The sequence below is a fragment of the Cyrtonyx montezumae genome, unplaced genomic scaffold, assembly GCF_038088225.1.
Source record: "Cyrtonyx montezumae isolate F1298 unplaced genomic scaffold, pur_monq_1.0 scaffold_13, whole genome shotgun sequence".
Lineage (NCBI taxonomy): Eukaryota > Metazoa > Chordata > Aves > Galliformes > Odontophoridae > Cyrtonyx > Cyrtonyx montezumae.
Genome location: NW_027071859.1, coordinates 25316494 through 25342356, shown reverse-complemented (window position 1 = coordinate 25342356; position 25863 = coordinate 25316494). Strand labels below are relative to the sequence as shown.

Sequence of the window (25863 nt, the reverse complement as noted above, 5' to 3'; positions counted from 1 at the left end):
CTCATGCTCTCTGAGAAGGGGTGGTCTACAGTTAAAGACTCTCATCATCATCAGTTTGGTGAGTCAGTTTTTTTCCTGTGTATGACTGTTGACAGTCATAATAATCCTTTGCCTGGTATTGCAATTAACTTGTCAGAAGTAGTTTCAATGTGTTGCAGGACAAGCAGTAGTTCATACTGTATGGAGACTAAGTTGACATAGTAATTTTTCTAGCTGTGATTAGTCACAGTTAAGCCCAAGTTAAAACCAAATATGAACATGTAGCATGAAACAGAAAGTCATAATGGTCTGCTTTCTACTTGTGACAAAGCCTGGATTAGTTCTTAATAATCTGTATTTCTTTTGTTCTCTTGTGTCTTAAATGATCTAGAATATTTTTTCTTTTGGGATAAAAGAAAGACAGGGCTTGGGGCTTAGTCCTATGGATAACCAGTAACCTAGGAAATAATTTTGGACTGAATTTTACTACTGCGTTAACAAGTACAGTTTAAAAATTTAAACAAATGGGCTAAATTTTTACACGTTTTTATTGAGTACAGTAATTAGGCTCCATATCAGTTGAATGCCTCTACTTTGCATTCATGAGGTCCCATCTGGTGTACTGTGTCCAAGCTTGGGACCCTCCATACATAAAGGATGCAGAGTTGTTGGAGCTGGTCCATTGTAGTGCCATAAAGAGGAGGTGCTGGAGCACTTTTCCTGTGAAGAAAGATTGAGGGAGCTGGACTTCATTCTCTCAAAGAGAAGGTTCTGGGTAGACCTCATTGTAACTTTTGGGAGAGGAGGGGGACTGATTCTTTACATAGCCTGATAGCAATAGGTCAATGGGGAATGGTTTTAGGCTAAAAGAAGGTTTTTCTAGATTAGTTGCTAGGAAGAAATTCTTTACTCAGGGGGTGAGGAAGTGCTGGAACATGTTTCCTGGGGAAGTTGTGGATGCCCCATCCCTGGAGGCATTCAAGGCTGAGCTGACTTGGACCCTAGGCTGCTTGATCTAGTGGCTGGTAACCCCATCCATGGCAGGGGGTTGGAATTAGATGATCTTTAATGTTCCTTCCAACCTAAGCCATTCTATGAATGACAATGGTTAGTAGCAGCAGTAGGGATGAGTATTCACAAGCACTCTGTAAGTTATAGTTTTGTAACAAAACTGATCCTTGGACTGACACACATTTTCACTGCAAATGAAAGCAGTTTGCTCAGCTTCACACATTGCAGGAAAAAGTATGCATTTAATAATATGGAACTGACAGCTTTGTGAAACTACTGAAATAAGTTATTTTCACCTATCTCATGATGAACTTCAGAGTGAGTAAACTAGCTGAGTTGGGATTTTTTTTTCAAATCAGTTATAAGCAAGCATGTGCTCAACTTTAAACTACTTTTCATGGATTCAGAAATTCCCCTAACATCATCAATTCTGTGTTCCTTATTCCCTATCTAGTGAGGAGCTGGGTTCTTGAGATAAGGAGGATGACTACAGAAAGATTCCATAAAAATTCACGCAACCATCTCAGCAGTATGTATTTCTAGGGTGCATAACTTACAATATAATTCTTCAACCTTCTTGTTAATGCCAATAAGATCAGACACATATTCTCCACAGATCTTATGGTACTCTCAATAGCAGTTTCCAAAACTGCACAGTGAGTTTCTAGTGCACGCTATGACTTGATTATTTTTCATCCCTCAGTATCTTTTTTTAAATTCCTCTGATACTAAACACTCAAATTGTCTATTCCTAATTTACTTTTCTCAGGTGTAGTTAAGTATGAATAAAATATTTTATACAATCTGAGGACTTTTTGGCACTTACAATGCAAAAATATTTTCTCCTCTTTTCCTAAATGATATGTGGATGGAGAGAATTTTACTTCATCTGAAGGCAGAGGAATGCATGTATTATCCACTTGAAAACCTCTAATTCAATTAATTAATTAATTGACATGATGTCCTTTTGTCTGCTCAGAAACCTGAATCTGAATTCAGAGATTTCCATGAAGAACCATATCATATTAGAGATTAAGCATTTCAACCCTTAATGTCACTAGAATATGAATGGTGAGAACCTTACACACTTGGTGTGTAGGGGATGAACTTCTTATATAATATCATTGTGAGATGTTAAACTTCAGTGGAGCAGTAAGCTTTGCTTACCTTTTTAATTTATTGCTCTATATTTATGTCTATATTCATTACAAGTCATAAGTGTAGGCTTATTATAACAAAAAATCTAGATTTTCCAGGATGTGAATGAGATATTCCCAGGGCAGAGGAAAATATCCTTCTGCTTCAGTAAATCTGCTGAGGGGGCTCTGACTCTCCTAAAGGAATTTTGACTAAAGACTGAGAAGACAAATAAGAACTCACTGGTAAACTGACTTCTACATAAACTGCCTTGCGAAAAAGTGAAATGCCTTCTAGATTATGTATGCTAAAATATCTGAAGAGTTATAAGCAGGAGTTACAGTGAACGCAGCAGACAGGATGCTGTACTAGCAGAAAGCTGACATGCATTTCTGGGTCTCTTACACAGGCCTGGGATCAAACAAATAACAGAGGTCAAACACCTAGAAGTCATCAAGAATTAATGCCACTTAATACCAATACCAAAATCATACAACCATGACTCATTGCTATAAGGCCTCTTATACTGCAGGAAGGATATAGGGGACTGAATGCTTTCATTTATACTGCTCCCTACTCTAATATCCATTTACTTAGATAAAGCTGCTAGAGAAGAAACCTAACCAAATAACCTTCATTGAATCCTTGCTGTCTGTGAACTGGGAGAAGAAATCGGGTCCTCTTAGCCCAGAACCACTTGAAATGGAATTTCTACCCTTGAAATTCAGGGAGAGAGCTTTCAAAAATCTTAGTGAAGGCTTTGTTGAGTGGGATGTCCAAGATGCAAAGCAGTATACTACAACTCAGAGTGTTTTAAACAGCATGATACAGTAGCATTTATATGGGCTTTTCTTTTTTACTTTTCATCAGAATATTTTGCAAAACAATGCAATTCCACTGTCTGGAATGACAGATACACTAAGTCACAATGATTTCCTTTTCCTTTTAGGTTAAAAAATTATTCATATTTACTGTAGGATGATTAATGTTATGAAGATTTAAGTCTTTAGCCAGGCCTGGCCTGGCAGAATTTATTGACAGCTATAGAAATATCCTCCTTACAACTTTTGTACACAGTTTGAAGGTAAATAAATCATAACCTTCTCTTTCATTTAAAAGAAAAAAGACTGGAAGGAAGTGATTAAGAAGATGACCATGAATAATTCCCTCAATCCAGTTCAGTAATTAGTGATGTTTGCTAACTATGCACTATTTTTACATGCTCCTTAGTGTTATCTTTCATTTTCAGTGACTGAGGAGTTAATTTTGCATACAAAAAAATAAAAATTGCAAATAGATATTTTCCCCTGATCATTAGATAAATATTTATTTAGAGTAACATTTGGCATAGCTGCATTTATGTAGAGAAAGACTGTTTCTTTCCAGTTATTTGTCCAAATGGCATGTGCTGAGTTGTGTAAATGTTTTGCCATAAACAAGTCACTCAATTTCCTTGTGTTGAGCATATCTGTAGAAAACACTGAGAAAATAAAGAGAAGTAAGAAAATCCACTGCACTCATAGTGCACTAATGGCATGCATGGGAGGAGGTGGCGGGGGGATGTGAATGGATAAGGATAAAGTAAGGTAAGGTAAGGATAGCAGAAAATGACATAAGTGTATGTAAAACAAAACAAGAATTGAAAATATTCATACCTAGGTTGGTAGCTTGATTCTGTTTTGAGTTGGGTTGGATGTTCGGAAAGTGCTTTAGAAATGGGAAAAAACTTACTGACATCAAGATCCTCACTCTTTTTACTCATCTTACCAAGCAATTAAAAACTGATGAGAAAAAATAAAAAGGTTATTTTACTGACTTTGAACAAAAGTGCCCGAATGTTATTAGGGTGATTTCAGTTCAGCTTAAAAATGACTTAACATTGCTGGAAAGTACTGGCTTAAGCATCTGTGAGACTAGGTCTTTAAATATTCTCAAAACAATTAAGGTAATATCTGGAAATAGTGATTTAATTTCTGAGTACTGTTTTCTCTATAGAGTACCAACAGCAGCAGGAAAAAAGAAAGGATAATGTAAGCCCACTGTTCAATGAGGTGCTTTTAACAGGCAATATTTGCTTTCAGGTTTCCCAAGTCCCTGTATCTAGTGGCAAAATATGGAGGACAGAAATATTTTCAGTGATAGAGGAATGTCAATCTAGGATATCCTTAGGCAAAGGAGGCATACATATATCCAATGAGCTGGACAGGATGCAACTGAGGAAAATGAAGGAGTGGACCAATCACGTGATTGATTGATGTTAGCTTGCATTACTTTAGGTATAGGTAGAAGATCAAGGAAAGCCATTATTTCCTTTTTTTGCTCAGCAGTTGTGAGGCCACAATCATAGGACTGTGTCATTTAGGGCTTTAGTGTACAAAAAAAAGCCTTGTAAATTAGAACCAGTCCTGCAAGGAGCAACATTATCAAGGGGTTGCAGCACATGATGTATGTAGAAAGGGTGAAGGATTTGTTTAGCCTTAAAAATTAAAAACTGAATTTGGATGTAATATTATTCTTCGTTTGCTTTTTGGGTGATTATAAGCAAGACTCAATCAAACTTTTGTCAGGAGTGCATAGCAATGGAGTCTGCACATTTCAATGAAAGAAATTCTGAGTATGCATTAAGAAGAAATTGTTCACAATGAGTGCAGTTGAGCACTGTAGCATGCGACCCAGAAACACTCTAGAATTGACATCCTCATTTACTCAGATCTCAGGAAGACATGATCCTGAGTAAACAGACTAGGTTTTAAAGTTGATCCTGCTTTGAGGAAGGGGTTGGACTACATGACCTCTGAAATTCTATTTCATTCTTAATTATTCTGGGACCCTATCCAGGGTCTAGGAATGTAAAATGTTGACATAAAAAACGTTTTCACAGGTTTATTTGCGAAAGGTTTGCTTACTTGTGTCATGCTCCAATATAAAGGAGGGAGATGAGGTTCTTAGATTATGTGTATACCAGGTGTGAGATTAAGAAACAGCGGTTCAAATGTCGGTTCGACCAATTTATTACTAATATTGACCAGGGAGATGGGGAAGGCGGACACTGTTAAGGGTGATAGGGAAGGGAAGGAGAGCGATAGGAAAGATAGGAAAGAAGCAAGGGTTTGTACAACGTGGGCAAAGTCAGCAGCCAGGATCCCAGGGGCGGTCCGGTTGCAAGCGGCTCCGACGGTCCGAGGCAGAAGAGCAGGGGCGGCAGAAGCGGGGAGAACAGCAGCAGCGACGGGCAGCCCTGAGCAGCAAGCAGCTGTCCTGGAGAAGCGGCACCGGGTCAGCACAGGAGAAGCGGCGCAGGGTCAGCACTGCAGAAGCAGTGAACAGTGACCAGAGGGTTCAGATGGTGTCAATACATTTTGGCCTTCGCTTCTCCAAACTAGACAGTGTCCTCATCCTCTCTCACAGAGATGTGCCTTCCAGCCATTATAGTAGCTAAAGAAATTCTTATTCTCTAAATTCTGAATTAACTGCAAATATACAATACTGTGAGAATGATGCCTAGAATCTATGTAGGTTGCAAGTTCTTTGGCAGTTTTTGGTTCCTGAGGTCAAGGTAATCAATCATCATGAGCATTTTGAGAAAAATCATTACTAAATCAGGTTATTTTTTTACTCCATCCTTACTCTTCATATTTAATGATTTATGCTATTTTGCTCCTATCTGAAGGGGGAAGGAGGCTCTCTTCTTCTAATATTACTTGCATGCTTCTTTGTATTTTGCTGGTTATTCTTCTGTATTCAGCAACATATCCTTTGTATTTTCAATGCCTTTGTCCTCTGAGAATATTTTGTTACTTGGATGATGTGCAACTGCACAGACCTCTGCCCCTTTGCTGGTCACACTGCATGCATACTAATGTAAAATATATGTTGTGCCTTATACCTTCATTATTAAAATATTGTTAATGTTCATACTGTTTTATTCTTATATTTGGAATCAAGAGAAGTTAGAATTTACATACTGATCAAGGCACTTGAAATTTAAAGGTTGCAAAGGACAGTTTTCAGAAGCTTGTTGTTCCAGTAAAATATTTTCAGTGCTTTTTTTTTTTTTTTTTAGTTTTTTTATTTTATTTTATAGTACAAGCCAGTGTCTTCTGCTTTTTTTTTTTTTAATATTGTGTCTTAGTCCTTGAAGGATATTCAAGTAAAAAGACCTTTCCAACATTCAATGTCATTTATTTTTCTTTTTAAAGACTTCAGACAGTTCTTCTCTATACTACTTGCTGTTAGTTTTCCTCAATAATCTGCTAGTATGGTTATAATGTAGTGATATTTTCTTTCCAAATTATTAGGAGTAATAGATAATAGAATTACAATTAAAGGAAATTTTCTAAAAGCTCATTGACAATTCTCTTGGAATATTAATTATGTTTGTTCTGGTGTTCTAGGTTCTTATTTTTGTAAATTAAGCTCTTTATCCATAATTCTATTGTCATTGTCATCATCTGTACCCTCCCCCCCCCCCAAAAAAAAAAAAAAGACATATAATGGACATGCAGTGTGTGAAGACTCACAAAAATATCTCCTTTACTCTAGAATTTTTTCTTAAAGGAACAGCTACAGTCTTAGATACCTCAAGTAGCTTCAGATCTTCCCCTTTCCTCTCAAGGAATCATTTGATTTACCTAACAGATAGGGTCAGAGTATATAGTAGTCTCCCATACTACCTTGTAGGCTGTGTTACTTTTGCAGCCTGCTCTTGCTCTAACTTCCATATCCCTCAAAATCTCTTTCACATTAACTTCCTGTGGCTCTGTCATTTACTCTCAGTAATCCAGCTTTTCCATTTCATGCTAGTCATGTGTCCCCTTTTACTACACTTTTTCAACATGGGAGATGTTGAACTTTTTTATTATTTCAAAATAATGGAGACTATTTTAGGCTGCATTTTTGGACTGTATTTTATTGCACTTTTAATCTGTAACTACAAAGATGACACATTTCTACAAACTTTTCACACTGCATTCCCCTTTTGTTTTTCAGTTGTTGGTGGCATTCTTTTTAAACTCCATATTTATTTTTTTAATATCTAGTGTCTCTGTGCACCTGGCTGGACTGGAAAATTTTGTGAAGTTGCTGAAAATGCATGTTTAATTTACCCAAATAATTGTTCTAATGGAGCAACTTGCATTGATATGAGCCAACTGGGAGAGCAACCTTTGTTACAGTGTTTGTGTCCTCATGGTTTCACAGGTAAGGCATATACATATTATGTAGAAGTTAGTAGTTTCACTGACTTTTAAATGTTGAAGTATAAGTATACTTAGTTTCAAAAACAAGGAATAGAGAAGCGTTTCAAGCAATAATCACATCTTTGCATTTTCTGTTACTGCTCTGATGATTATAAAATCTAAATTAAAGACTAGCTCTTGAACATCTCATAAGAAGGTAAATAAGAACAGACCTAGGGTAGGTTTCAGTTCCTGTTGAAGACAGTAAGTGTATGTATCTACATATAAAGTTACAAATGTAAACTATGTTTATAGTTCCTGTAGTTACTGGAGGTCTAACTAATGAAAGCAATGGGATGTTTTTTGTTTGTATCAACCTATTTTTGCTCAGGTAACTTTCAAGCTGAATCCCATATTCCATTTCAATTCCTTGGTGGAAAATTAATGACCTATACAAGTCAAATTGGGGTGGGATTCACATGACTTCAGAAGCCTAAATAACTCTTCTAGGCTCCACGTATGTACAGAGGAAAAGCATTTAGAGGTTAATTAAAATCGCATGTATTAGATCTGTTAGTGATCTTTATTCAGAAGTGTTTCTCTTTCTGTTGGCTGAAAGGAAGTTTAGAAAAATCTTAGATTAACCACCTTGTTTTTCAGCTGGCAGACAAAGCAATTTTATTTTATTTTTTCCTCCAGTCTTACTCTATGAATAGAGTTCAGCTTAGAAATCCTATATTACTTTTCTCCTCTTTAGGAGGAAGGGCACTGAAGGAGAGCTATTGCATGTGATTCTCTCCAGTTTTAGGTAAAATCAAGGAAATATATAAATATATATGGCTAATATCTATTTAAGGATAAGTGCCAAATAGATTAAAATAATTAAATCCCCACAACTGAAATGTAGAAACTTAATATTTACTACATAAAGTAACAATAAAGAAATAAAATCAAATTGTCTAAATTGTAAGAATACACAGAGGAAACAGACTTCAAATATACTGAATGCCACTGAAAAAGAACCTGAGACAGTTATAACTACCAACCTGCCCTTTCACTTCCACCTTGTTGCTTGTATGAATTACTTTTATCAGTTTAGTCTTGGGTTAGCTTTTATGCGCATGATAACAAAAACCATGATTTTGTTAATAACAGTAGAACAATTCAAGGCTTTTTAGGTAATACTAAGGCTTGTCTTGTGCAACATAGTTACCCAAACATTCTATATTAAACCTAATAAATGTATGCAAGTAATACAACTTGATCTTGCTAAACAAGTTATGTCTGTGTCCAAGTAGAAGGGATTTCAGCATTCAGTTGTTCTTGAAGTCACAACTTACCTTCAGGGAAACATTGTTTACTTCATGAGATTATATTGAAAGAAGATCTTAATATTGCAGTGTCTTTTTAAAAATATATTTATAAATAAGTAAAATTTCCATTCGTTTTCATAATCAATTCTTATTTATATATGTTTGTTGTTTGTGTCTGGGACTGAAAGAAGGAAGCACAACTCAATGACAATTCCGGCATGTTTATGCAATTCTGAATTACATAGCATCTGCAACCACAAGGGCCATTGCAGTTTCACATCTAATTGTTCTTAATTGTGTTTATAAATTATCAACAATACAGCTGCAGCCTTTCCATTAACATTTAAATCATATTTGGAATAGACTTATCTTAGTGAAAACAAAATATGACATGGTATAACATTCTCAGTTGTATAATGTGGCACGTTTATTTAAAAAGGAATGAAAGCACTTCATTTTGGTTTCACATTCTTTAATGAAGTCTTTGCAGAAACAATATCTGCACACAAATGTGATTTTAAACTACTTCATTTCTGTTCATATGTAAAACACTTTGATTAATAAAATTTGAAAAAAAAAAAACCAAACTGGTTTAAAGGAAAACAGGAGAGAACAAAAGGTTATAAAACGCAGTTATTTTAGTGAATAGATATCAGACTCATTTGATCTCCTTGTAAAGAAAATAAGAGCTAACTGTACAATTATTTCCTTTCTCTGAAAGTAGATAAAAACCTTTATCTACAACAGTACATGTAAGCAACACAGCTTATGACATTGAAACAATCCTTGTCAGCAGTTTATCAAAGTTTTAAACAGTAGACCAATAGTCCTTGAAGAAGCTTCCTCTAATTAATTACTAGCTTTCCTTCTGTGTAGAGCAATCATATTGGCAGGAATTGATTGGGCATGTTAGATACTTCATTTAGTTGGTAGAAGAATCCTTTAATTAAAATAATCTTACTACTGCTAAAATGAGCTGCACCCCAAGCAAACTTGCAGACAAGAATTTAAAGTACTCCAATAATATTATTCTTCCTCATCTTCAAGTTTTCTTTTCAGAACTCTCATTTAAGATTCTCCAGAGATTCATCTACATTTTTCTTACTAATTCCTTCTAATTTCACAGAGGTATTAGAAATAAATATAAACAGATAAAAATGAAGCTTGCACTATTGGAATATGCAGGAGGTTTGAGACTGACTTCTGTAGAAATAATCCTTGACACCACAATAGCTACTGTCCAAAGGAAGATACTGGATGTAAAAGATCCTACATTTTTCAGAATCTCAGTAAGATAGTGCTTATAACATTGAATAAATCAATGATATGGTTTAAACTAATGTGTTGTATTTGGTCAAATCTGCATCTTAAAATCACTTTATTCTTCTGAATAGAACTATATTTAAAAACTGTCAGTTGGGAAGAGTAACTTGCATGGGGCTAACACCCAAATCACGCCTCAGAGTTGCTTAAGAGAATACATGAACTTATCCAGGGGTGTTCTAAACACTGGCTTTTCTTGGAGTTGTTTAATTTACTGGTATAGATTAACTTGTGGGCACAGAAGATTCACCTATAGATGTGTTGTTTTTCCTCAGCACAGTGAACAGTTTAAGAATCTAGGATAACTGATGGCCTTAAAGTCATTAAAGTCACAGATGTTGGATGTCAGGATCAGGTCCCTGCTCTGAAATAGATGTGTACTTTCATTCAGTCAAAGGAATTGGCCTTTCAAAATATTTGAGCAAGGTCTCTATTTCATGTTAATGTACAGTGGAATACTTCTATAAGTCTCATAACCTTCTGATAGATAAAAACTATAACATTACTTCCACAGCTCTGTTCCCTGTACTAAAGGTGAGCTGATTTAAAAAAAAAAAAAAGTATAATGGGAGGATCCAGTATCACAAGAGTGTAACTGGAATTGCACTGAAGTATATGTCTCAGAAAAAATGCTGTCATTTCAAGCATTGTGTACTACACTTTAGGTATTCTCACTGCTGTCACCTTTAAAGGAGAAATTGTTAGTGCACACAGACTGCAAATACTGATCTTTGGAATTAAGACTGAAAATTGACATGATGGAATGAAAGAAAATACTTGCATGTATTAGTAGATTTCTGAGTGAATTTCTCTCTTCTTAAAGGGAAGAAAAGCAGAACAGACTAGTGTTTTGCAGAGCATTCAGTTTTCAGTTTAAGACAACAAAAATAACTCAGGTAACAATCTCTTCAACAGATATCTGGAAATGTTTCCTGCTGTTTAAAATTCCTTTTTGAATAGAATGCAGGTAAATAACATTAGTAAGGTGAAAGGCAAATGGTTTTAAGCTAGGGTATGGTGTTTTACTAAGATCCTGTACCTTGAGATAATAAGCTGAATTATAAGAACACATGAAACTCTAGTGTTACCACTCCATCAAAAAGGTAAAACAGTCCAAAAATAAAAGGATGACATGAAACCAGGCTGTCATACTTTGAGGCAGATGAACAGATGAACACTAGAAAACAAGGAGTAGTCTATTGTACCTATTGTTGTCTATTTTCTTCTGAAAAATTCAGGCAGATTGTGCCCCAAAGCAGGTAAAGTCAACTTTTTCCTCAGGTCTTGACTACCACAAAAAATACTGAGGCAACTGAATTTTATTTATTTGTGCTGGAAGTGCTTCCCCCACCCAGCTTCGTCATGCAGCAATGCTTAAAAATAATTGAAGAATAGCCTGATATTTCAAAATGGAACACAGTAACAGCATTTAAGTTCTGGCTGCTTTTTAAGTGGAATGAAACACTCCCAATGCACAGTGATGTTTATTAATGTTTATATTTCCTAGTGATACAGTTTCTTATTCAGTTCAGTGTCCAGTGAACAGTACACTTTATGAACAGGAAAGTACTTCTAAAATATTCTTGTCCATTGTAAGAGTTATATATTACATACTTAACTTAAAGATGTGTAGTTTGCTGAAAAATGTACCAATGTCTATAGATTTCTAAGTACACATTTCAATAAAATATGCTGTTGAAATATCATGCCCTTAAACTTGACATACAAATTACTCTAGCTGGTTCATCTGCCCATGAACTGCCAAGTATTATTTTCATGTATCTTAGGTGGTTACAAAACAAACTACTCCTACCACTTTGTTCTCTATCTTTTTGCATCCTATCATCCTATCAGCCTATCCTATCAGCCATTTTCTTAGGGCACAAGACTCCTAAATTTATTCTCGGGGAGTGTGCAGTACTCTGATAGATAAAAAGCCTGAAGAGAGTGGCAAGGTAAAAAATCTCAGTAACATATATTCTTTCATTGTTTACTTCTTCAGAGTAAGACTTATAAAAAAGAATCTGGATCTTTTCTCCAGGGATAGTTTCATAAGTCTTTCAAGAAGAACAGCAGTGCACTATTCATTCTCATTACACAGCTTATAAGTCTGCTCTAAGTGACAAGGGAAGCTAGGAGATTTCAACTTACTTTCAACACCCAGGAATGCAGCTGGAGAGACAGTATGCTTTCAAATAGCTATACATCACCCCAAAACAGGTGGGGAGTGTGCCTTTTCTATAAATTTCATCTACAAGTCTTCAGAACCAATTTTTTGAAGTGGTTTTAAATACTGCTGCTGTATAATAGTTTTTTGTTTTTTTTTTTTCTGGCTTTTCTGGTGAGTCTGTGTTGATTAGCTTAGTCAGCTACAGCATTTCAAATCTTATCCAGGTAAAGAATTACTGAAAGTGCTATAAAATCACCTGATTGTCTTAAAACAGGAAAAGATGTGTAGAATAGATATACATATAGAATGTTTAGAAACAGAAAATGTTCTGAAGGTCTGAACAACACTATCATGTGGCTCTAGTGACAGGTGGTTTACTTGCACAGATGATCTTTGTAGCTCTACTTTATTTCTCAAAGAGGTACTGTCTTTGATGTTTTTGTCTCCTAAAATCTTTCTATGTAGTGGAAGTACATGAGATGAGGTTTATGGTTTTTGAAGAATTTATTGCCAACAGTGATGCATAGAATGATTTAATAGAACTCAGTCTGCTTTACTATGCTTATGTAAACATGAACGTAACACAAAGACTGTACACAAACATTCTACTTAAACATGTAAAATATAAACATGTTTAACCACGTATTGCTTGCCACCATTTGACACAGTCCACTGTATCTACACAGAAGCTAGATTTATGCTGACATAAGAACTAATTGTTAAAGACTTTATGTTATTTCTTAAGCATTGTGTTCAATTATTTTTTCTTAAATCAGTTGTTGAAATGATATATGTAATACTACAAAAGACTAAAACCTGTTTCATCTGTTTTGATGTTTTTCATTTGACCTCTGTACTATTCATAGACATTGAAAACCTATCCATTTTCTTTTCAACTGCAACCATTCCACATTGTAACTTGCATTCACGCTGTAGTCTTGTATCCATCAGCAACAGTTTTAATACTTTTGTCTTCACTCTAACAATATTATTTTCTGGGGTTGTCTCTCTGAATAGCTCAGTTTTACTGTTTGTTTGTTTTTTTGTAATGTATTTGCTTCCACTTTCTATTCCGAAGACGCGTATCACTTCTAAAATGTGTTTTAGATATTTAACCACTTTAGATCTTTTTGTACTCAAATACCTCTCTAAGCATTCACTACCTATTCAGTGTAAACTGTGTATGTGATTAAGTGTTGTTTAATCTAAGTCTAGATCATTCATAACAATATTAAATAACACTAGAACTAACATCAGTTGTTATGGAAACCCCCAAATGTAGACTTCTATCCTAGTAAACTGGTATTCATCATTACTACAGACTCATAACCCATCTCATTTTTTTTTAATCCATAGTTATTGTGTCTGAATAATTAGAGTCAATATACTCGGGGAATTTTATAACACTTAGAAACTCACAATGTGAGCTTCATACCTCTTTTTGCAAAATATTATTCCTCCTAGATAAGTAGAGAATAGGCATTTTCAGCAGCAGAAACTTTGGCTGTGCAATTGAAATTGGCAAGTTTGGTACTCAAATGGCTGGCTGTTGGCCATGGCCCAGTTATACCAAGGACACTGTGTGATACCTGCATTGTATGCTTTCTTCAGGCAACTTCAAGTAACCTTTCATTGGGATTAATTTCTTACTTAAGTTGCCAGAGATCACATTGTTAAGAATAATCTCCACATTTCCTCTTGAGGAAGTGTTGCTAAATATTTCAGTACAGCAGAAAAAGTGTCGGAATATTTGTCATATATTATGAAATCAAGGGCAAATGCTATCGCCCTTTAGTCCAGTTAGTCTGTAATCTTGACATTCCTGAGAAAGAGAACACCATTATAATCTTTTCATAGATGGGGGTTTGATATGCAGAGAGATAAAAATCCAAATTAACTTTGTCTAGTTTTAGGTAGCTTCAGCTGAAAGCAGCTAATAAATCTAGAAAGAACAATTAGTTGTACACTAACCAAAATGAGAGGAAAAAAAAAAAGAAGAGAAAGGAGATCAATTCAATAGGTCTTTAACAAGTAGATCTGTAATTGTACTTCCATTGGAATTCAGCTAGGTTTAAGCTCTATTTAAATGGAATTTTTGATGGAAATTGTAGGGGATTCTTCCATGAATACAGCGTGTATTAATAACATTTTACTCTTTATTTCAGGGTATTAAGGATTTAGCAATGTATGTAGGTGGGCATAAATAGTCTGATAATATAGTTACATTATAAAGAAATCAAAGCAAAATAATAGAAACAAACAAAAAAAAAGAGCAAACAATAAATCAAACAAACTTTCTAATAATAAAATATATAACTGCATCAGGTTCCCAATCAGAGGAAAAAACCCTAAGATAGAATTTAATTAGTTTTTATAATGAATTTCTTTGATGACTGCATATAATACTGGAAGTTGAATTCACATTTTCACATGTGAACACTTTGTTTAAAATCCACAGACTTACTCCTCCATCTATGTCTTCACCTCTGCTATGCCACTGTGCTATCTTAATATTTGATTAGTAATGAAAGTTACTACCAACTGATTTGTTTTTCTGTACCTTTGTGGATCAAACATTTCATCTATTTGTTCTTAGTAAGCATGAGGGAAACAATCATTCAAATTATCTAAATAAACTACACATGACTTTTTCCTCTATTGTGAAGCTGAAAGGAGTACTGAGAAAGGAAAATGGACAGAACAGTAAGGAGTGGTCAGTAGGAACAGTCAGGAGAATAGTCTTAGACAAATCAAAGTAATTACAAATCTACACTAAAAATTGATAGTGTATTCTTAATTTAAGTTGAAGTCTGAAAAATTATAAGCCTTAGTAATAATAATATTGCTATCTTTCAGTGTGAACAAATATTTTAAATTAATTTTCACTGTCCCTACAGATTTCACAATCTAGCACTTATTCTTTGTTAAGAATTAATTTCAGGAGATAGAGCTATTCCTTTATGAAATGTTTTGTAACCTGAGACTGAAAATCTTTGCTGCATTCTCTCTGTAAAAAACACTTCATAAGCTATTACTCAACTAGGGAGACCCCTACTGAGCTTCTAAAAACCCTGAAGTATACATCATTTTGATGCTAGATGCTTAGAGAAAAGATAAAATTCAAGAGAAAGCTTCTCCTCCCCTGACCCGCATTCCCAATCTGGGATTTAATCTCTATAAAGACTGGATGTTATTTCATCCTTGTTATTTCTTTCTTTCAAAATATTATCACTTTCTACTCTTACCACAGACTAAGTGTTCTTTATTGCTCTCTGCCCAGACCTTTTGCCCTTTATTTTCCTCAATTTGTTTTATTCCCAAATAAATTATTAAAAATAATTACAAAAATGGAAGGAGGTTTTCTTTGCATAAAGTATTTAAGATTTGTTTGAGGTGGTCAAAGCCTTTAATCTAAGAAACATTCAGTAAGCTGTTAGATAAAAGCTCTCAAAAAACAACTATGAAATAAAGATTGATGATTCAGTAGATGGTACTATACTTTCCATGTCTTTGTGATATTTAAAAATGGAGATGGAGGGTATTTTGGAAATAAAGTAAGAAAGGAATTATATTTAAGACCACATACTATAATAGAAACAGTATTCACAGATTACTTCTATAATATGAGTGTATAAAAAATATGGGCATCTGAAATCTTTTCAGAATTGCCACTTAAGAAAGCAGTATTATTCATTACCTTTTGTAATGTTTTCTGAAATGATTCCTATGTTCTGAGAAGTATATATATAGACATTATATCATCTGGCAGCTCACAGGTAGAGGTCAACATTTAGTAGTATGCATCCTATGCTGAGTGCCTATGACTTACCTTAGTCAACTATTCAAATATTTTGTAATTAAATATTAGGATAGAAGTAGAGAATCAATATAACTAATTAAATATTATATATCTTTAGCAATTTTAAAATTATAGTCTCAACATACTGTTTAGACTCTTTTTATAGTCAGTGGAGATTATCTATTTGTAAAATTCTCGGCACATAAAACAACTGATTTCACCTATATTCAAAATTTCTCCTTGAACAAGTAGAATTATTTGCTCCTCTTTTTGATGCTTAGCAATATAGGGAGTCTAGACAACAATATTTCTATATCAGAATAAAATTATGTGCCTTGGTCCTAAATACTTCTTGATTTTCATATTTGTGGTAACTATTAAAGACGGATTTTTCATGGAGGTTATAATACAGATTTTGAATTCTAATAAATTCAACTAATTTAAATTTGTTAGTTCAACTCTGTCACTTACAGACAAGGCAGATGCTTTTGCCATCTGCACATGTGAATTGTTAGGTCAGTTCTTTATTTCTGCTTTTTTTTTTTCTCATTCACCGAATCTACTTTATTTGGAAAAGCACAAAGATTAATTACTATGTCTAGACTGATCTAAAAATACATTTACTACACAGTTCAACACAATTCCCATGAGAATGAGGAAATACTTAGAACCAGTGAACTTCTAGTGGGTCCAATAAAGGTTACTGTAAGTAAGTTTAATGTCTGTCAAAATAATTAAATACAAAAATGCTTGAAGTGGAATAAATCACGCCTAATTTTAAGTGCCTACAATGTAGATATCAAGCTTTGTCACTCTGTTATCTGCAGATCTTGTGGAAAACAAATGAACATTTTAAAGACTCCAATGTTCTGATCTGATTTGGATGTAATGTTTAGGACGAGACGTCAATTTCTGACAGGTTTTTGTGGTCTATAAATGCATGGATATAAAGGCCAACATTTCAGCAGGCAAATCTTAAGTACTGTTGTCTTTTTAAAGACATTTCATTTAAAGCTGTTGAGGGGAAGGGAGTAGAAGATAGGGAACTGGAATAAGTCAAGCTCTGTTTTCTACCTTAAACTGTCACCAAAACATTTGCTTTCTTATTTTTCAGGTATTACCAAATATATAAAGTAGGTACAACTGGATGAGTTGCTTATGTCACTGGGCTTGTTTTGTTTAGGGTTAAATTAAACTTTCAGTATAGCATTAGCAGCAAGGCTGAAAGTAAAGCTGAATATGATACTCCTAAGACCAGGTTTTCACAGCTGTCTATATTTCTTTATCTAGCCACTAGTGAGTGGCATTCAGCTGGGGTTTCTCTAGTGCCAAGCCTGAGCCCCATCTGCCTTCATTCTATGCTTGTGGGACTCCACTCCAAGATACATTCACCTCTCAAGGTTTCTATATTGTACTAGGCCTACATTTTTATACAGCATTTCATTAGAAAAGGTTTTCACTAAGCACCTTGGTAGCAAAAGAAAATTCAGGGAAAATCTGGACTCTGCTTAGTGGAGCAAGGACATCCAGTCAAAAGTAAATTGCTTCTTACACCTCTGTTTTCAGTTTTTTTCTCAGGTGCCTTCTGGTATCTTGATCCCTGTAACAGACACAGTTAATACCCACAGTAGAGGAAGATACTATTAGGGAGAACAGAAGCCTGTTAGATATATACAGATCCATGGAACCAGAAGAGACAAATCCAAGGATACTGAGGAACATTGTGAGACACTGACAAACTTCAATTTTTTAAAGTGAATTAAATTCATTTTAATGTGAAATTCACAATTTTTAAAGGTAGTCTGGTGAAGTCCCTGTTGACTGGAAAAATTCAAATGCCAAACCTATCTTCAAGAATCACAGAGTCAAAGAATTTTGGAAGGGACCTCTGGAGGTCATCCTGTCATTTTGTATGACCCTTCTACTCCAGCAGGACCACCTATAGCAAGTTGCCCAGGATTGTGTCTGAATGGCTTTTGAGTTTTCTAAGAAGGAAGACTCCATAGCTTCTGTAGGCAATTAGCACTAGCACTCACACATCCTGACAGTAATGAAGTGCTTCTTGAACACCCAGTGTTACAGTTTGTGCCTATTTCCTCTTTTTCTGTCACTGGACATCACTTAAAAGGGGATATACAGGCCCTCATCTCAGACCTGAGCAAGGTTACAGGCCAAGAGACATATTCAAACATATGAAGGACAAACATATTACCAAGGAGTCTCTTCCAATCAATAAAAATCCATAATTTCATCATCATCATCATTTGCTATTTCCAAAGGAAGTATTGTTATAAAGCATCAGAGATTTTCATTCTCCCTTGTTATAAATGTGAACAAGTAGTTTGTGCAACACTAATGTCTTCTGTATAAAACATTAATCTGTGTAAAATCATGGCTACAACTAATAGCTTTCAGTTCCATTTTTCTAAATATTTTCAAAATTGTTTTTCATGTTTGCTCCTTTGCTACTACTTTTAAGATATCTTAAAGTATCTTGTCCTATTCTATTTATTTATTTGAGATATTAGCTTTTACTTATAAGAGCACATACACTTCGGTAAAAAATCACAGAATCACAGAACTGTACGTGTTGGAAGGAACCTCTAGAGATCATCAAGTCCAACCCCCCTGCCAAAGCAGGCTCTCTAGACCAGATTGCACAGGTAGGTGTCCAGGCGGGTCTTGAACTTCTCCAGAGAAGTAGACTCCACCACCTCTCTGGGCAGCCTGTGCCAGTGCTGTGTCACCCTCACCATACACATTGGTGTATAACTTCCTATGCATGAGTTTGTGACCTTTTCCCCTTGTCCTATTGCCACACACTGTTGAGAAGAGTCCAGCCTCCTCCTTTTGCATCCTACACCTTAGATATTTACAAAAGTGGATCAGACTCCCTCTGAGTCTTCTTTTCTCAAGGCTGAACAGACCCAGGTCTCTCAGCCTTTCCTCATAAGGCAGGTGCTCCACTGGACTCCTTCAATGAGATCCCTGTCATTTTTGTATGGGGGCGCCCATAAATGGACACAATACTCCAGGTGAGGCCCCACTAGGGCAGAGTAGAAGGGGAGGATTACCTCCCTCAACCTGACAACCACAATGCACCCCAGGATCCCACTGTCCTTCTTGGCCACCAGGGCACACCACTGGCTCATGGCCAACCTGTCACCCACCAGAACACTGAGGTTCCTTTCCTCAGAGCTCCTCTCCAGCAGGTCATCCCTCAGCCTGTATCAGTGCATGCACTTATTCCTCCCTAGGTGCAAGACTCTACACTTGCTCTTGTTAAACCTTGTTAAAGGCAGTTCCTTTCTGCCTTTCTGAACAAGGATATTTTAAAAATAAACAGCAATAAAATCCTTAACAACATTATTTACATCCCTCTTTGTTTCTTGCACCTGCTGAACTTATTTCTGATAGAAGAATAACATTCCTAATTGCACACAAAAATCTTGTTTGAGTTATACGAGCATTGCAGTTCTCAATTATTCAATCCTCACTCACTATGAAGTGATAATTAGGCATTAAAATCTAAGTGGATTACTGTGGAGATCTCTCCTGACATCCATTTAACACTTAATCAGATCTTAATACTATAAATTATGCATTTCTCAGCAGTATTCATATTCTAATAAATTTTATAGCAGTTTGGAGTTACTAGGTTTTCATGACCTCGTTGTGGCAGTGAAATGTTACAAAGTTTGCTTAAAGGATTCACTCTTTATAAGAATTTCAGTTTTATACAAAAATAATTAGTTAACCTAGTTTGATCTGTTCTGTTGTTTATTCACAAGAGCTTTTTGGACAATTCAATTTATTCTTCATGAATAAATACAAAAAATGGATTCAAAGTCTTTATTGAATGGAGCTGATGTTTACTTCCAGCTTTACTTTCCCAATGTTACCTTCCTTACCTTAAGAAAATTAACAGGAAAAAATAACATTTTGTAGGGATGACAAAACTTCCTAGATGCAGTCTGTTCATTTAGTAATTAAGATATTAACTATTTTAGCCTTTCATTTTGCTAATTGTATCACATAAAATCATATCTTATAACCCTTATCCTGGCTCTTTTTAATTATTTTTATTTTTTGAAACTATTAATCACAATACTATCAGATGTGTTTAGTTACCTTTAGTATCAGTTCAAAGTGAGTAAATTGGAATTTTGTTAATATAAGATCAAGTTATCTATTGTTGTCTATATAATATTACTTATTGCATTATAATAACAAACTTATGAAGGATCTAACTTCCTATTGTCTATATGTTTTAATTTTTACAGCATGCATATTATTTTTTATAAATTTTTAAGCTGTCTTGAACCTTGTGCAAGGTTTTAAATTTCTAAGCAATACTGCAGAAAGATTATTTAAAAGAATCGATTTTTTACCAATGTTATTAATGTGGTTTGGTTACTTTGTTGCATTTGTGTTTATTTGTTTGTTAAGTACATTAAATTATTTTTAACCTAGTTAAGATCTTTTTCTCAACTCCAGGAGAATTCTGCAAGGTGCAAATTGATAACTGCAATTCCAACTCATGTGAAAATGGAGGAACATGCGTTAACTATGAAGACCATTACAAGTGCATTTGCCCCATGGGTGAGTCAATGCAATTTTTTTTGAACAGAACAAATACTTAAGTTTTAAAAATAGAAATATTAAAAAAAAAAATTTAAAAGTAATGATATATCTCAATGTATGCAAATGATATTTTATGAAAAAACTCACTTTTTTCCTTTGTTCGGGAAATGAAACTGTGAAATTACTTTAGTAGAGTGGTATTAACTGCTAACACCATGAACAGACACAATGTCAATATTGTGAATGAACTGTGATTAAACATTCTCTTTGTGGTGTAGGTTTTGAAGGTGAAAGATGTGAACTGGATATTGACATCTGCCTATTCTACAATATAAGCTGTGCCCCAGGAGCAATGTGCATGAATAAATCTCATGGATTTAATTACACATGTTTATCACCATGTATTGGAAACACAGAGGTAGGATAAAGTGATATATTCCCTCCAGTGTTTTGGGGAAATCAAACAGGTTGTTCTAATTGCATTGAGTTGACATTACCCGCGGCTCATCTAAACACAATACAAATACTCATTCTCATTATATTCTTACGTTAACCTTCTTACCCATGTAACACGTGAAACCAAAAGTGCTTGACTCGACTAGTCTTAACCACCACCAGACAAACTGTGTGTTGTCTGAGTTCTGCCTGCCTTACTCATTGTAGGTTTATTTACTGATGTCTCCTGTTCCTTACTTGATGCTATATAGTGAAACTTCTAAGAACTTAAGGCAAAAATTACTTAAAATGTCCTGATTCCCTTAAAACTTATTAGAGAGAAGTCTGATGATGAATCAATGCACAGAAAGAAGAATGACAAAAACTGCATTTCTATTGACAGTATTAAATACCATAATCAGATGAACAACGACAAAAAAAACAAATACACAAGTTTAATTGTTCTGCAAGGAAAGGTTGAGAGATAACTGTCAGTTGATGAAAGAATCAATATGAGCCAGCAATGTGCACTTGCACAGAAAGCCAAAAGAATCCTGGGCTGCATCAAGAGAAGCATTACTATCAGGATGAGGGAGGTATTTCTGGCCTTCTACTCTGCTGTTGTGAGACCCCATTTGGAGTACTGCGTCCAGTTCTGGGGGCCTCAACACAAAGACACTGAGCTGATGGAGAGGGTCCAGAGCAGGGCCACAGAGATGATTAGAGGGCTGAAGCTCCTCCACAATAGGGACAGGCTGAAAGAGGTGAGTCTCTTCAGACTGGAGAAGAGAAGGCTACAGGTGAAACTTATAGTGGCCTCCCTGTAGCAGAAGGGGGTCTACAGGAAAGGTGGGGAGGGACTATAAATATCTAAGGAGTGGGAGGCAAAGGAATGAGGCTGAACTCCTCTCAGCAGTGTGTGGTGATAGGATGAGGGGAAATGGCCACAAAGTGATGCAATGGAAGTTCCACACAAATGTGTGTGGGAAATTCTACACAGTGCAGTGACGGAGCAGTGGCACAGCTGCACAGAGAGGTGGTGGAGTCTCCTTCTCTGGAGATGTTCCAGACCCACCTGGACACCTACCTGTGCAACCTGGGCTAGGGAGCTGCTTTGGCCAGGGGATTGGACTAAATGATCTCTAGAGGTCCCTTCCAACCCAGGCCCTTGAGTTACAGAGATTTTGGTATGTGATAAAGTGAAATATTGTAGCTTCTTTTCATTATGATAGTTATTTTACAAGCTATATAGAGAATGACATATACCCCTTCTAAACAGCTGTTCAAACATGATAACCACTGTTTCAAGAGCTTAATCAATTCTTTTATTGAAATACATTCACCATAACACTATACTATATGGAGCACGCAATGCATTTATGAAGAAGCAATCAACATTTATGTCACCTTGAAGTCTATGAGTACATGCTCACCAATGACTAAGAAATGTATTACTGAAATACTCACTGGCTCAAAGGTTTGTATTTAAATTGCTCAGCATCTGGTAAATTTTAACAATTTTATGATTTAAATTGTCATACTGAGTGCAAATTTATTGTACATAACATAACATTATAATGATATAATAATTATTATGGCCGGTTAGGATGGTGTGCCAAAGATGCTGATGAGAGCTACTGAAACATTTTATTGTAATACTCGCTTTAAAGCCCTCAGATATTTAATTTATCCATACAAACATTACATACACTACGTGGACTATATGTATACAAGTACTTATCTGTTTGTGTTCTCATTCTACAAGACACTTTGTTTAGGCATAATGACAAAAATTAAGAAATTTTCCAATGGGGAAGAGAAATAAAAGGAAGAAATTATGTCTGTTTGTTTACTTGTTTTCTTCATATTATGTATATATATAACACATATATAATATTATTATGTTACATACTCTATAGGTGAAGAAAATAAGTTATTACCTAATATATTTATATATAATATTGCTCTCCTGTTTGAAAATAATGTCTTTTTTCAGTTCTTTTCCATTTCCATTTGTACCTTAGATATACTGAACTGTTTTGACTCAGTTTATACAGTCACTACAATAGATCAAAAAGAATGTTAATATTTCTCATGTTATCTTACAGTACAAAAGGTAAATATAAATCACTGGGGTTCTTTTATCTTTTTTTTCATATAATGATACTAACATTTTCCACTGGCAAAATATTTTAGTGTTTAGGTTACTTTTCATTGAAATAAATCTACTCAGTATGACATAAAAAGAAAAAAAGAAAATATCCCTGTCTCATTAGAATGTAGGATATATGTTACAACCCCCACCATTTTTATTAACAGGAATTCATAGAGAATTGTTAAGAACAATGGAAATAACAACTAACTCTATTGCAGCACGCTAGTCCTAAATGTAGGCAAGAGAACAAGCTTTACTAAGTCTTACAGTGTAGCTACAGGAAGAGGCTAATGGCTAATGTTTAATTAAAATCATATATATCTCTAAAAGAAAGAGACAGTTCCCTTTAGTATTACATCAGTTTAATTTTTTCTTTTTTATCAAAACTTATGACAACTCAGTAAAGAAACATGCTTGGTGAGTTGTCTGATTAAATTCGTCCTTGGAAAACATACAATAGGGATAAACTTAAAAGGCATTTTTTATCAAAAATATTGTCAAAGCTGGTAGCCCTATCTCAGGTTTTAGAATGACAACCAGCTAGTGAATTGTGTGCTTTTTTTATTTTCCATATGAATTTAGCTTGTTGCTCACTACAGGCTAATAGCTGTCATACATCAAAGATATTTATTCCTTCGGCAGAGGTCAGCATGGTGTTCACAGGACATTCCTGGTATTTATTGTTTGGAGTTCCTCCCTCACAAACTAGTCTATGTCAAAAAGAGGCAGTGGAAAACTTTGAAAAGCTCCAGGCAGATATACAAGTCTCAGCAGATAAACCATGATACACAGATTTTGAAAAATACCAAAACATCTGCATAGGTAAGAAAACCATCCTATCTTGCAAGAGGAATGATTGATGCCATAATGTTAAAGTGATTTCAACACAAGCATTTCATCAGTTGCTTGAATGCATGTGTTGAAGTGTTTGTGTTGAAATTACTTTATAGGACTAGAGGGAATGGCTTCACGTTTTCCCAGGGGAAATTCAAGTTGGACATTTGGAAAAATTTCTTCTCTTAAATAGTGGTCAGGTACTGGAATGGGTTGCTCAGGGAGGTGGCTGAGTCATCATCCTTGAAGGTGTTCAAGAAATCTAAATGTACACTGAATGAAAAAATATTTAGGATTTAAAAACAATGTTAGTACTAACATTTGCACTAACACTTTTGCAATTTTGTTCTACTCATTACCATCCTGAAAGCCTCAGTACTGCAATGGATCCATTTAACTGAGTTCCCAGTTACCTTGTAAGTTTTTAGCCCGTAATTTATATGATCATGTGTTTTGTTTTTGTTTTTATTCATGGAGGAAATCTTATAGCTCACTCAATCTACATTTAAATAGAAACATCTTAATATTAAATCAGTGGAATTTGAATGTATTTATTCCACAGTTGCTGAAATTAAATATTGTTAAATTGTTAATTGTTAAATATTGTTATCCTAAAATAAAGATAAATGTTATCCTTGACCAAATAAATGCAAACATCAATGAGAGGAACAGGTCGTTAAGAAGAATGCTAGGTGATGAAAACTGTTACTTTTTCTTGAGTGTAAGTTTGTTTGGTGTTTGTTTTGAACTTTGATAAAATAGTAAGCCTCGGCATTTTTATTTAAGCAGAAGTGCTTAAATAAAAATGTAAGAAGAGACATCAAAATCAAAAAAGAGAATACTTCTAAGACTGTATGCATAGGACATCTCTTTGCATTTATGTTGAGCTGTGCTCCTCTTCAAGTGATTGTCCAATTGAAAAAGAATTCCAAGTTATGTCTAAAATTCAGTACTGAGAGCACAGCAAAAATCTCTCAATTTTCAGGTCAATTTAAAACTTAATCAAAGACAAATGAATTTTACAGGATTTCTGGCAAGAACTGTTATTATTACAAATCTTAATGGCATTTTAAAGAGATTCAGTCTCAATCAAACTGAAGTACTAATGCATTATCTCATCTTCTAGACATCGTTTTCTTTAGAAACCAATTGATTAGAAAGAGAGGTCTTAATTGCTTTAAAATGAAAGTGTAGCTATCCATTTTTACTCCTGTGAATTTTTCAAGGAAATGAAGTTACACCTCAAACGTAAAATAGTGTTCATTCCTACTTCGGAGTTTCTGTAATGTTTGAAGAATACAGTGAATACTGTTTTTGTAAGTATTAGGAGGAAAAAAAAAAAGAAACAAAAACTAAAAGAAATGTATTTTTCCAGCCTAAGTTTATTACTTTTTCCGTATCCGCACACTGAAGGAGAACAATGAGAGATATCGGAACTATGACATATTATATGGATGCGTCCAAAGGAGGGCTATGAAAATGGGTGAGGGTGGGCAAGGTACATGAGGAGAGGCTAAGTGCTTAACCCAGAGCAGAGGAGCGAAGGGAAAGCCTCATGTTGTCTGCAGCTCTCACAGGGAGCAGAGGGGCAGCGCTGAGCTCTGCTCTTTGTGGCAATGACAGGGTCTGAGGGAACGGCATGGAGCTGTGCCAGGGGAGGGGCAGCTGGGGGTTAGGGACAGGGTCTGCACCAGAAGATGGTGGGCATGGAACGGGCTGCACAGGGCAGTGGGCATGGCCCTGAGCTGTAGAAGTTCAAGGAGCATTTTGGCAACACTCTCAGACATAAGGTTTGACTTTTTGGTTCCTCTTGCGTGAAGTCAAGAGCTGCAATCAGCGATCCTTGAGGGAGTCTCCCTTACAAAAGAGGATATTCTGTAATTCTGTGGTCTATCAATGTCTATAAATACGTTGAAATGAGCAGGTTCAAGGTTCTGAATAAGAAT

At 35.1% G+C, this 25863-nt stretch overlaps 1 protein-coding gene across 1 annotated transcript in view; it reads left to right on the top strand.

The window, feature by feature from the left end:
• EYS (eyes shut homolog) overlaps positions 1-25863 on the top strand; it is a 718119-nt gene that overhangs the window by 59507 nt on the left and 632749 nt on the right. The window contains exons 6-8 of the mRNA XM_065730862.1: positions 7167-7326; positions 20407-20511; positions 20772-20911. Coding sequence (XP_065586934.1) covers positions 7167-7326; positions 20407-20511; positions 20772-20911 — 405 coding nt within the window. The remainder of the gene's footprint in view (positions 1-7166; positions 7327-20406; positions 20512-20771; positions 20912-25863) is intronic.